General features: G+C 45.7%; 2 protein-coding genes across 3 annotated transcripts; one reads left to right on the top strand and one right to left on the bottom strand.

The window, feature by feature from the left end:
• The first annotated feature begins 661 nt into the window (after positions 1–661).
• LOC123144783 (uncharacterized) lies at positions 662–5,394 on the top strand. Of its 2 annotated transcripts, none has more exons than XM_044564019.1 (6): positions 662–932; positions 2,123–2,154; positions 2,772–2,966; positions 3,519–3,566; positions 4,800–4,870; positions 4,976–5,394. In XM_044564019.1, the coding sequence occupies exons 1-6, from the start codon at positions 880–882 to the stop codon at positions 5,051–5,053; spliced, it is 477 nt and encodes a 158-aa protein (XP_044419954.1). In that variant the 5' UTR covers positions 662–879; the 3' UTR covers positions 5,054–5,394. The 2 variants fall into 2 exon arrangements, with proteins under 2 accessions (XP_044419954.1, XP_044419955.1); XM_044564020.1 differs by having other exon boundaries at positions 671–932; positions 2,775–2,966.
• A 3,566-nt stretch (positions 5,395–8,960) lies between these two features.
• On the bottom strand, positions 8,961–13,069 carry LOC123144784 (bidirectional sugar transporter SWEET4). Its single transcript, XM_044564021.1, has 5 exons — positions 12,814–13,069; positions 12,438–12,474; positions 11,820–12,198; positions 10,850–10,969; positions 8,961–9,510 (listed from the first exon to the last, which is right to left on the bottom strand). Exons 1-5 carry the CDS (start codon positions 12,854–12,856, stop codon positions 9,322–9,324), a joined length of 768 nt encoding a protein of 255 aa, XP_044419956.1. The 5' UTR covers positions 12,857–13,069; the 3' UTR covers positions 8,961–9,321.
• Between the last annotated feature and the right edge of the window lie 236 nt (positions 13,070–13,305).

Here is a 13,305-nt window from a genome sequence, read left to right on the forward strand (position 1 = left end):
TCAACGTCGTTCCCCCTCTTTAGGGCGTCGTCTTGAAGACTTTGATCCCTTTGGTGCTTCCTACGACTGGACGTGCACGGTGGCTTCTGTGGCAACAATGACGGCGGTGAGCTATGTCGGAGGCGTTGCCTTGGTCGGGGTAGTCGGCTCTTCTTCTCCGGCGTGTCCGTGGGATACCTCGACTGTGTGTTGTTGTGAAGTCGAAGTCGTGGTGGGGGGCCGGTGGTATACGATTACGCGTGACTGGTGGTTCGTTCAGTGATCCCCTGTGACACCAACCTTACCTAGATTCCTTCGTGATTTTACCGTTTGAGCCGGAGATGCGCTGTCTAGTATGGTTTCTATGGAGTGTTGTGCCGCGGCTATTAGGGCTGCCTTTTTTCTTTTTTTTTTCTTTGATCTTCGGATCTTTTGGTCCTAGGACCTTCACCATCTTGTTGTTTTTCGTTGCTTCCTGCTGTTATCAATGAAATGCCAGCGATGCTGGATCTTTAAAAAATCAAAAGAAAATACTACCCCATAAAAAACTCGAAAGAAAAAACGTGTGGATCTCTTGTTTTGGGACTTCCAATCGTGGCACAGCGCAATTCTACGGCCCACTCGTTAGTGGCAGCAGTTTCCCGGAATCGAGACATTACTGCGCAAAGCACTCCCGCTTTCCCCACCCACACCCACACCCCCGGCCCGGGCCCCCATCTTCGCCCCTTTGTTCCTCCCTCTTTTGCATCTCTCGCCGGGGCAGGGCACGGAGGGTGGAAGAAACAGGGCGGCAGCCGGGCTGGGAAGGAGGAGGAAGGAAGCAACCCCACCCACCACCCGCTCCTTCTTCCTCCCCCCTCCTCACCCCCCTCCACGCCTCCCAGGGCCCGAGCTGCTGCCATGGCGGATAGCAACCCGGACAGCATCAAGAGATACACGCCTCCCGTGCACAGGTCAACCCCTCCCGCATTCGCCTTTCTTTCCACGAGGCTCCTGCAGCTTCTTGCCATTTTCGATTCGGGCCGCGCTTACCGAGAATCGCATTACGAGTGTGGGATTGGACCCCGGCCTGGTCGAATCCTTTGCGAGAAGAGGTGGCTTCCTGGTGATCTGGGGTACCTGTGGCGCGGAGGCTGGGAGCTGCTTGCCTTGGATTCGGCCATTTCCTGGGATTTTGGTACTACTATTACGCTTTGGGGCATCCATTTGGTGGTTTGGTTGGGATTAGCTGGAAGGTTGACGGTGTGACGTTCTCATTGCCCTTCTTAGATTTGGCTGCTACGTCGTTTTCTATAGCTGCTTAATGCGTGTGATTTGAGGTAGCGCCTGGGAACATGTAATAGCCTATGATTGTTGTCACCGAATCGGCATATCTAGACTTGCTTTTTCTTTTTCTTTTCGCTATCCTATTTTGGAGATGGACGCTGGCTTTCTGCTAGCTCATACTAGAGGGCATAATGAAAGCGGTTCTTGACACATATATCTTCATCACTAGCAAGCTACCATTGTTGGTCCGGTGGTCTTTTGGCATGTTGATCTAGCTTATCAGTGAGTATATGGAAAAATGACACTCTTGAAAGCTAACTTTTTACCTAAAGGGTATTTGTTTAGCTTTGGTCAAGCATCATGGCTTCATTCCAAGATGAAGGGTGACTCTATTGTGGATTATCAACTTAGAGCAACCTGGTTTAGCCACTCTCACCCATGCAGTCGTCCAGCTTGGATAAAGCCGATGATTAGTTTGAAGTAGTGTATATAATTGGCTTGAAGGTCTTTTGTCTATATTATCTGGCTCTGTATGTTTTAGATTTCTGTTACTCAAATGCTATAATTGTTCTGTAGTCACTTACGATTCACAATCACAATTTAGTTCAGCATGAACAGAAAGTAGATTTCTTGGAGAAATCTTGTGCGTTCAGTTGACAACATCGTTGATTTGGTCAGTTGTTCTTAGTTATGTTTCTAGTATTTCTGACCCAATACTTAGATATCTGCAGTTCTCAGTATGTGTATGATGTTGAAAAACCTAGTTAGTACTTGAAAGATGTTTTTGCACTGACTGCATTGTTAGCTTTTTATGTTGCTACGTATTTGTGCGTATGACCTGCTTGCTGATGGCTGTCTTACTCTCATTATGCTTCAGGAATCGTGCAAACAATCGCCGCAAGGCTGGAGGTACATCTCATTTGGATGCGATCAGTTAGACTTCATAGATACTTGCTATGTTATGTTTTCCTTATATTGTATGGTTGGTCACTACGCTCAGTATGATGCGCATGGTCCCACCAATAGTCAATAACTCAATATGATCTGTCGTAGTTGCTTGGTGTTATATGGTATCACTCATTGTGTCCCAAAGTTTGCCTAGGAGTGCTTTTAGATGTCTACATTCTCCAATTAATGTGGTTCTTCTTTGAGACAATGAGTGATACCATTAGTAACAGTAAGATCTTTAGTACACCAACATCTCTGTATGAACACTCTATGCACTATTGCATGGGTTTAAAATATCGCACATCTAATGCAGGTCACCTGCAAATTTTAATCATATTCTGCTAATCTCTGTAATTAGCCATTTCAGAAGTAAAAAATGATTTTGCTGTTCTTTTTACTTACATGGTCATCTCTTATATCTTCTCAGAAACTCCTTTCATAGATATGTTTGCACTTCCATTTTATCCATCTGTAATAAACTTTTGATGGCTAGTATTTTCCTTGTACGTATTTTTGTATGCTCAATCTGTATGTTTAAGTTTAGCTAACATTTGGGACACTTTTCCTATTTCATCAAGCAGATAGGGCTGAGAAAGCCAACTATTCATACAACAATGATGGAGAGAAGAGCCATGTTCCTTCACTAAAGAACCTTCCTCCAATTATCCATCATGATGCTTTTGTCAGCAATGCTCAAAATGATTACAGTCATGCAAGATTAGTACCATTGGAAGGATGTTCTGCTAGTGAGGCTTCACAGCTTCTCAGTGAACGTATGTTTATCAGAAAGACTGCATACCCATACTGCCCTTTCAATGGCTTGTAGAATATCTGTGCTAGAAGTTATTTTCTTTTGAATACTGAAAATTGCTGCATATTATTGCTGTGTCACATAAAATCTACAATAACATGATAAGAAAGTGTGTGCGATCTATTTCTGTTTTGAGCTTATACATGCTAACGATTCAATATCCACTCACTCAAATTACAATGTGTAAGCATGGAACACCTTTTGCAATTTATTTCCAATTATATGCTTGCGAGTCTTAGTTGTAAGAACATCCAGTGATCCAGCTTGGATACCTATTGCTGATAATGTGATCTCTTCTTTTCCTTTGTTAATCATATCCTCGACTGTTCGTTTTCTGACAATTGCACTTACAAATCACCAGAGCGTAGGCAAGTTTAGTTACTTATGGTCTGGTCTTCTCAGACACGCACTGTTATTTCATCCTACAAGCTGCAGCCGTTGTACTAAATCTGACTTAACTTATTTCTCTACATTTCACCTTGTGATAATAACCCTCCATGCTGTTTCTCTGTAGGTTGGGCTGCTGCAATGAACATGTATAATGACCCAAATGATTCCCCTGGTGAGCACACATATTGCAATTAGTTTCACGTTGCTCCATTGTAGGTGTTAAAGCAAGCATAGCTCCTTAATATTCAAGAACCACCACACACAATTTAAAATTCGAATTAGCTTTCATCTATTGGCAGTTTAATTGGTTCTTGTGTGTTGGTTCATGCTATACCAACTTGATGGCCACATTCTTACGATGTTATCACATACAAAAAGTCAAATTAGCTCCCTCTACTATCACGCAAGTTTATATTGGACTGTAGTGCAAGCTATTTAATCCCCTTAACAAGGACTGGTAGTCTGGTACACATCACCCATTGATTTTCATTTTAAAAGCAGTTTTGACATGTCGATTGCTTCTGTTGTATCCCAGTCAGCATCATGCTAGTACATTGAAGTGTGAGGTGTCTTTTTGACATGGCTCATTGGCTTACTGACTCAGCGAATCGAACCCTGTTGGATTTCACATAAGCAAGCATGGCTAGGGTGAAAATTGTGCTAGTTTCGAAACGAGTGTTGAATAAGCGGTTTTACAGTAGTTGGTCCAGTTTGAACTTTCCTGAAAGTGAAAAATAATGATGCAAATTGGACTATAGCACATCATATCTAGTCTGCATAACCATAACGTAACTGTATCCTAGCAGCAAGTCTGAAGAATCATATCAGCTAGTCATGTGTATATGTTGCTAGCCTGATTTTTGACATTGGTTGTCCTGTTCTAACCTTCCTGTTGGTGCTATGGTAAAAAAAATTTAACATGAAATGTTCAATTTCCCTAAGATTCTCGCGTCTAGCAACTTCAGGCAACACACATAGGGGAGATTTACTGCATTGATAAGAGTGAATTTTGGATGGAGCTCTAAGCACAAGTAATTGGTGTGTGATCCAAGTTTTAGAAATAAGGATCAAAGATGCTCTAATGGCCTTTTAATGTGTAATTTTGTTAGCCTTCAGTCATTGACAAGAAAGAATGCACGTGAATCTGAAGTGTTGGTAGCAGTAGTGGCACAATCACGGGGAAAGACAAAAATGTTCTTAGGATCATGTGGACCTATCAGTGTCACTAGGATGGTGCATGCTGCTGTGCACTTCAAATGTTTTTATGAATAGATGTCTCATAAAGATCATATTCAGCTATACTGCCTTAACCTCATATCAATGCTGCCAATTTGAAACAACAAAGCAGAGTGCCCTCCTATAATGATGCTAAGTTGCTAACTATGTTATCTCAATGATTGAGCAGATAAACCGGTGATGTACGCTGGATCTGGCGGATCGTCATGGGGTCAAGGTCACATGAAACTTCCTCATCAGGTATGAACTAAACCAACAAATTATTATTGTTATTTTGGTTTTCCTCTTAAATTTTTTCTTTCTTTCTATACACTGATTGCTCTCGTGTGTTGACTGGAAGTATAGATGAACTTCCTCGAAGATCTGCGTCGTGCGGTAGATGCTCAAACGGGCCTGGCAGCGGCGCTCAGCACCTGGAACTAATTAAAGTCAAGCTGCATCGGTGGAGTGTCACAGATTTATCAGAAGCAAGCTATTTTGCCAGCTCAATGTGTGTTCAGTTTCGTTTGAAAACTATATGTATGATGATAAGTCCAAATTTTAGTCTAACCTGCGGCTGCTTGGTTTCTCTAAAATGGGAGCAGCAGTCAATCTCTTGTAGCCTTACAGATGGAAGGGCATTGCTGTGTCGTGAACCTGAGTCACCGGGTAGGTACTCGATTACTCTGCCTTAACAATGCCCTGGTAAAAGTTGTATTCGGTTGAAAGAAAAAGATTGTTTGGATATACTCTGTCATGGCCATGAATTTTGTGCAGTTCTTTGAGATTTGTTGAGTGCTTGTTTAGAGGCTTCATTTTTAGCAGCATGGGTACAACCACCGTCCTGAACAAAAGTACCTGGCGACGCTGTCCTTGCTCAAACATATATACTCCCTCCGTCCCATAGTGTCAAAAAACGTCTTACATTATGGGACGGAGGGAGTAGTTCTCTAAGCTGTTTCAGTTGTAAGTGGGTCTTAGCAGGGTGTCATGTTAGTGACAATGTGATCCTTCAATTCATGGTGCAAATTGATTTTTTTCACGGGCAAATTAAGGCTCCAAAATTTCATATCGATGGGTGCAGTCTTTCAGATAGGCAGGTGGCCTTTGAGGGAGGAGCTAAGTTTTGCTTTCTTAGCGCCTTGTTTGGATTCTGCTCTTACCAATTATATGAGACCAGATCTCACGGGCTAGTATCTGAGACCCATCTTGATGGATGACATGTGGCATTTACAAATCACAAAGCATCTACCCCACCCCTTACTTGAAATCAGGGAGGAGAGATTAGATGCTTTATGATTTATGAATGCCACGTGTCATCCATTAGAAACTTTTTTGAAATCAAATATCCTAAGTATTGTACTCATTTTTTTGCATAGAAGTATTGTATGTACTCATATACACAGCTGAGCAATAATGTCCAGTCCAAAATATGATAAGTATTGTACTCGTATACACAGCGGAGCACCAATGGAAGATGAGAATTCGTCGTCGCGTACTGGGGGTGGAGAAAGGAAAGGAGTTGGGCAGCCGCGGCAGGTCGAGGTGAGGAGAAGAGTAGCACGGGAGCCTCCCCGTCGCGGGGTAGCCGATCAGGAAGAAGACGTCGTCGTCGCCGCGACTGGAGCAGAAGCTATGGCCGGCCCAATATTTGGGCTTCTTGGAATAGGCATGAGAGAGAGCATGACAGGGCTCGGCGCTCGCGTATGTATATATATATATCTATACTACTACATAGTGTACCAGTTTTGAAATTTTGAATCTCATGACTAGGAAGCAACCTGAACCATTGATAGAGTCCATCCAATGGTTGGAAATGCTGGGATTCGCTGCTACAGTTCTATCTACAGTACCAGCGAAGCTACTGTTGTTCTCTGGAATCATCCACAGATAATCAGTACCAGCCAACGTACTGTTGTTCTCTAGAACTATGTCAATGCTGGAAAAATTCACATGCTTGTTGCTGTTGTCGTCCATCCGTGCGCGTAGCTAGCTGTCTCAGCCGCCTTGGCATCGGTAGCGCATACTAATAGCGTCATCTCAGAGGGATTTGGGACGGAGTTTTGAGCTGGCTGTTGTGCAATGCACCAATCGATGGGACGAGGGAAGTCAATGCGTGCATTTGCACGTACATGTATACTAGTATATATATATGCGGGCTGACTTTAAGGTAAGGCCAGGGTAACCAAACAAATCAAAGCCCAATTTACATTGGATGGGCCGAAACGCCCCGGCTTCGTGAAAATACGGTTCCAATTGACGACGACCACACCCCTCATCATAAGAAAAACAAAAATGTTGCCTCAAAAAAAAAATGACCACGACCATGACCAATTGACCATTTCGACCTCACAGATTAATTCGGTTGGGCAAAGTTGGAACAAGAGTTGAAATACGGTAACTCAACACAACACATCACGGTCTCCCTTGAAAAGTTCTACTAGCCGAGCTGTCATGATCTCCTCGGACGAAATCACTAGTGAGGCAGTGCATGACGATAATGGTGGTGTGTGGGCCAATGGAGTGAAAGGAAATGTTGTGGTGAACTTAAAAAAAACCTCCTGATATATTGATCTATATATCTATATACCGCCATATCCAATTAATCTTGGCTGTCAAACCATGTCAATCCAACAATCTAGATTGCTTCAATGGTGAGCGTCCAACATGTTTAACGCGTAACTAATATCATATCAAATATCAATGGCTCTGCTGATTATATAATTAATGTGTACTAATTGATATCCTACCTAATATTAATGAATAATTAATTTTTTATGTAATTTTAACATGCATTGCACGTACGCATTTACTAGTTAAGTAAAAGGTTCCTACAAATACGTCACGCAGGGCGAAACACTATTAAAAAAACATCATCCAACCTATTACAAAACGAAATTTTCCCAATCTCATGCGTCACCACATTGGCTTGACGATTGAGATGCTTAGTGATGCTCAACGTTGTCTTCTTCAGAAAAGAAGGACATGTCAATTTTTCATTTGCAAAAAAAAAGCACAAAAGCTAGATACCAACCAGCCTTCTAGAAGTCTGGTGCCCAGGAGCCTCCTAGTAGACCGGCGTCCACTTGCACAATTTGGCTAAGTCAAAACCCATGGAGCCCAAAAGTTATTGGTATTTACCAAAGATCACCGTCCACCAGTTTGGCGTCGTGGTGGCGTTGACAGTTGGTCTGACAAGGATCATGCGAATCTCGGCTCTGAACATGGGTCGACTATTCGATGGTGGCGGTGGCTTCTGGGGCGTGTGCATGTGATGTGGTCTGCTGGAATGAATGTGTGCTCCCGGTACGCCATGTGGGCGGCTCGATGATGACCCTAGATATAGCTAGTGGGGCGTTGTAATGGCATCTCCATTGTCGAGTTTGTAAGTGTGACATGGTGGCCTCAGGTTGTTTGATGTATGTTTTTACCGGACCTTTATTGAATAATTTAATAAAGAAGATTGTGTGAATCTTTTCATGCAGAGGCCTAGGGTTTTAACCTCTTTAAAAAATTTAAAACCCATCAGAATTCGGTCAAGATCTGAATCTCATGAAATTTTCCTGGAAAGCCAATGTCCTAAGTTAGTACTCGAAATTTTCGAGTAGAGAAATTCACGATGTGCAAAAGCTAATAGTGTTCTTCACTCGAGTTTTGGCCAAATGCAAAATGCCTTGGGAGTCTATAAGCTAATGGTTTTGCATAAAGACTGATTTCATTATCGAAGTTTCGAAGTATAGAATCCCGTGTCCGTTTTGCATAAAGACTGATTCCACGGACAAATATGGTGTCCGTTTTTGGAGTCACGTTGGAGATGCCTTAATTCGTTGTGTGGAAGCTCAGCGTTCCTCCACAATCAAATCTGGGTGCCACAAGTTCATGGTTATGGTTTCGTTCCACAATTGATTTATTTAGCTAGGGAGAAGCTAAGTTTTATGAACATAAATTGTGAAATCATGCACGTGGGCCCCTCAGATTGGATACATTTAGCACACTGTTATTACTCCCTCCGTTCCTAAATATAAGTCTTTGTAGAGATTCCACCATGGACTGCATACGGATGTATATAGATGCATTTTAAGTGTAGATTCATCCATTTTGTTTCGTGTGTGGTCCATAGTGGAATCTCGTCAAAACGGAGGGAGTACAAACTAAGGATCCAGGCGGGCATCCTGTGAACCCACATGCATGTAGATCAAAAGTCAATCCTAGGTCGACTTTTACTATGCTTGCATACGGGTTCACGCGGACTCGTGCCGTGCTTGCACGGTTGCACCCCTGATTAAACCAGATTGATAGAGATAGACAACTGCAACAACAAAACAGTAGTAGTATTCCCGGCCAAAACAAATACAAACAAAAACAGTAGTAGTATAATAACATGTATAAGAAAAACTCAACACGCCGTCCCCTTTGGACTGTCATAGTTCTTCCAGAAAACCAAGAACACCAGTGATCCGCCAACCAGGGTCGCGGATTCGCCAACCAGGGTCGCGGTTAGCCGTCTGATTGACAGTAGCGGCCGTACGCACGGTAGGCATAAAGGAGACAAGATGAAGAACAGGTCTTTCAAGGGTAGTAGAGCGCACAAGAAGACGCGACAGTGCACAGGAGCCCTGGGCGCGCAGCGTACGTACATGATTCATGGGAGAATTAGCTAAGGTGATTTATGAAGGCGCTTCAATCGGGAGTTAATAGTAGTGGTATTGCTTCTAGTAGTGGCCGTTGGCGGCGCCTGAGTTGGTGGCGCTGCCGCTCTTGCCGTCGACGACGACCTCGGTCATGGGCACCTGGTCGGCCTTGCGCTTACGGGCCTCCAGGATCTGCTGCGTCGACTTGTAGTAGATGCCGTACAGGATGATCTGCCCCACAGCGAACATCACGCCCAGCCCGTTGGGGATCTGCATCCAACAGCAAAGAATACCAATTTAACCCACAGCGGAGAGCAACGGAGAACAGAAGTTTGTAACCAGAAAAACAAAACATAATCCAAGAAATGTGTTGGCCTGAGCCAAGGGTCAGCACAGTAGGTGACGCGTTGCATGCCGTGGCCGCGGACAAAGGGCAACCAGAATAGCACATGACGTAATACCCTGTGTTGTGGTGTACCATCGGCTACCGTGCATCAGCGGTCAGGAGCGGACGGATAGATCCCAAATGCACACGCATTGATTGGGAGTTGAACGCAGTGCGATGGCTATGCGGACGTGGGCGGTGGCAGCATCCACCTCGCCGCCTTCCTCTCGTGCCATACACACCACACAAGCTACACCTCACAGGTCGGGATCAGCGGCTGAGCCCCCCCGATTTGACGCCTCCAGTTGACAACACGACCTCTCTTTGAACGAAAACCTGTTTTTTTCTCTTGGAATTTCAACGAAGAAAACATGTTTTTGCCATCCCGACACACATCTGACGCCAACAGTAATTATTCATTCGGACCGGGACAGGCGGACAGGTGTGTGCTGTTAGCGTGACAATCCCAAATCCAAACAGGTAGCCGACAACGGAGACGATCCGGTCCGCAAGGTCAGTCGTGACAACACTGGCTTGACCTTTCGGTCTCACGATGTCCGCCGAGCCATGCCACCGTGCAAAAGTAGGACCCGAGGCTTGAAAGCAACGCCGACGCCTGGTCCGATATTTCGGCCCATCGCACGCGCCCGTGGCCAGCCTAAAACTGCATGCTGCTAGATGGGCCATGGAGTCTTGGTCCTACTAATAACGACTCTACTACCTAGCAACCCAATCTTATCTTACCCAAATGAAAACGGCCCTCCCAGCACAAAAACGTGCATGTACACCGTAGCTAGTCCCATGAACGTGCATGCAGATCGCAGCAGGGAAGCAAAGAAAGGGCCCCCGTTACTTCTGTCCGCGGGTGGTGCACGCAACTTGTTGTGAGAACGCAAGTCCTAGTTGCAAGGCTGCATTCATTTGGGTTGGGTGGTTCGCCTGAACCAATCCAAATATGGTTTGGTACCTAACGAGATCAGATGCACCTCCTAAATTTATACACCCGGCCCTGCCATCATCAACTTGCCTTGGCAGAACTTAGCAAGTCACCCATGTTAACTTCCGGCGCTGCTTACTTTAATTAGACGGGCATTGCCCAGGTTCTGTGCTGGCTACTCAGGGTAGCAAGCGCTCAAGTGGAAGTCATCCTCATCTCACACCAGCAATTAGTATACTGCTAGCTAATGGTTACTATTACTGTGTGTGAAATTTTAGAAGGCTTACGGTGATGTAGAGGTCGAACTTGATGAGGGCGTAGGCAGTCCAGCAGATGCCATTGACGAGCGAGGCCACGGACAAGAACAGGGGCATGTACTCCACGCTCTTGGTCTGGATCACCATTTTCTGAAAACACGGACACAGAGAAAATCAACATGATGATGATGAACAATACAAAAGGAAATCCATCCATTTTACAGACAATTGTTTGTTTTTGCTGCACAATTCATCCAAAGAAAACAGGCAGTAAAACGGAAACAACTACCCTCTACACGTATTAACCAGATTATGAAGTACACAGCTACCAAGGAAACGACGGCATGTGGGATGACACAACTTTTGTTTTGTTTGGGATGGGGGGACTAAAAAAGGTGTTTCATATAAGAGCTAAAAGCCATGAACAATTTTAACGAAAAGTGCAGCGGGCACAAGTTGTTAATTACAGTTGGATCAAAAAGTGAAGGATGAACAAAAAGAACATGAGTTTTTCCTTTTCTGACAGCAAAAGAACATGAGTTTTTCCTCTCTCTTTTGACAGCAAAGGAACAGGAGTTGATTTGACGCCATGATTGGAAACACTGCATGTAGTAATACGTATATATTTTTTCTTCAGAAAAGAATATTTGCGCTGTTCAAAGTAGATAGCGAGATAGCCGAAAAGAATACAGCTACTGCTAGATAGAGAGAAAACGACAGGATTACGCATGCGTGTACTCGCGTATTCTATTCCCCACCCAGAACGTACCCAGAGCAGGCGTTGGTCAATCAAATTAGTATATAGATTAATCCAGCGTTCTTTTCCTATGGTTATTCTCATTCGAGCAGCAGTTAATTAATCATTTCCTCGCCTGATCGATCTCCTGACACCGACAACCACCTACTGGACTAAAATCAATCAATAGAAAACTAGCACCAAATCTCACTCCAGTACTGTACTGGTTGTAGGTGAGACCGTGAGAGTGATGGCGACGCGTACCATGACGGAGAGCGGCGCGGCGTACATGCCGGTGCCGAAGAGGACGCAGAGGATGCCGACGACCATGGACCTGCGGTCGTGGGTGTGGGCGAGGGAGAGGACGAGCGCGCCGACCGCGGCGACGAAGGCGACCTCGGCGACCAGCAGGAGGAGGACTCGGCGGCGGGCGGCGCCGACGGAGAAGGTGAGGAAGAGGGCGACGTAGGTGAGCTCGATGAGCATGCCGGTGCCGTTGATGGTGATGACGAGCATGCTGTGCGGGTGCACCAGCGGGAGCCCGTAGAGCACCCACATCATGCAGTTGAGCAGCGTCGCCAGGTACGGCACCGCCGAGTACTGCTCCACCGTCTTCTTCTTCCAGATTTGGATGAACGTCGGCCTGGAATTCGCAGTTCGCAAGTATTTTCACTGGTCAGGCATTTTTTCGAAGAGATATCCAAACTGTTTCGATCAGAAAACGGAATACAAAATTATCGCGGTGCCGATCTCCGCATTCTCACGAATTTGTGTCATGTAATTCTCGCTCTTTGCTCAGCACAATTAATTCCGGAATCCATTTTATCCGGCGAATTAAATGAAGATACACTTAAGAGTGGTATAGTTTTAGTCGGTGCTTACACTGGGGATAGGAAGAGCACCAGGGCGGTTGCATTGCCTGCAAGGGAGACACAAAACAATCCCAAAAAAAGCAACATCAGAAGTAGATCTCGGACGATGAACAAACAAACACAAAGGAGGAACCGCCGAACAAATCACGGTTCGGGCCGCTCTAGGGAACCCGGCGCGTGATGCTCGCTTGCACTAGAAGGGAGCAAAAGTTCGTGAAGAGGACACGCGCAAAGCGGCGAGAAACAAAAAGAGCATCAGGGGGCAACAGCAGCACCCCCCGTACGACCCGTGTGGCGCCGCTGCCACATGGTTTTCGCTGCAGTGCAGGCGCACATGCGTGTGCAGTACAGAGGCGGGGGGCGTGGGGCGACGGGGAGGCACGCACCTATGACGCCGATGACGGTGCGGATAGCGTCCGGCGACACCATGGTGGCTTGGCTTCCGGCGAGAGGTAACCGCACCGAGGAACTGATCTAGAGGAGCGTCTCGGGTGCAGACGAGAGGGAGGGAGGGGGGAGAGGGGAACGGATTTCTGGACTTGGAGGAGAGGGGAAGGGGGCAGGGAAGGATGCAAGTACAGCGGACCCTCTCCCTCTGTCTCTGTGCGTCGCGTTTGATGAGTGAATGATCTCAGGAAAACACCGAACGGGGTCCTTAAATAGAGCGGGGCTGCTGACCCGTGGGCCCCGCACCGTCGCCCCCGTCTCTATCTCTATCCGGCTCGCTCTCTCTCTCATGGACGCCGCGCCGGCCTTTTGCATACGCCTCTTTCTTTCTCTCTCTATAACTACCCCGATGTGCTGTGGCCCAGCAGCCAGCCGGGTGGGTTGGTCGTACTTTTCTTTTTTAGGATTTTATTTGGATGAAATGGTGGGTT

Source organism: Triticum aestivum, chromosome 6D (genome assembly GCF_018294505.1).
Source record: "Triticum aestivum cultivar Chinese Spring chromosome 6D, IWGSC CS RefSeq v2.1, whole genome shotgun sequence".
NCBI classification, from domain to species: domain Eukaryota; kingdom Viridiplantae; phylum Streptophyta; class Magnoliopsida; order Poales; family Poaceae; genus Triticum; species Triticum aestivum.

Bases quoted from the DNA above. Each gene is read 5' to 3' on its own strand.
- LOC123144783 (XM_044564019.1), top strand. From the start codon at position 880: ATGGCGGATAGCAACCCGGACAGCATCAAGAGATACACGCCTCCCGTG. The intron at 933-2,122 runs GTCAACCCCTCC...ATTATGCTTCAG, and splicing joins TACACGCCTCCCGTGCACAG to GAATCGTGCAAACAATCGCC. The intron at 4,871-4,975 runs GTATGAACTAAA...CTGGAAGTATAG, and splicing joins ACATGAAACTTCCTCATCAG to ATGAACTTCCTCGAAGATCT.
- LOC123144784 (XM_044564021.1), bottom strand. From the start codon at position 12,856: ATGGTGTCGCCGGACGCTATCCGCACCGTCATCGGCGTCATAG. The intron at 12,475-12,813 runs GTGCGTGCCTCC...TCTCCCTTGCAG, and splicing joins CACCGTCATCGGCGTCATAG to GCAATGCAACCGCCCTGGTG. The intron at 9,511-10,849 runs GTAAGCCTTCTA...TGTTGGATGCAG, and splicing joins AGTTCGACCTCTACATCACC to ATCCCCAACGGGCTGGGCGT.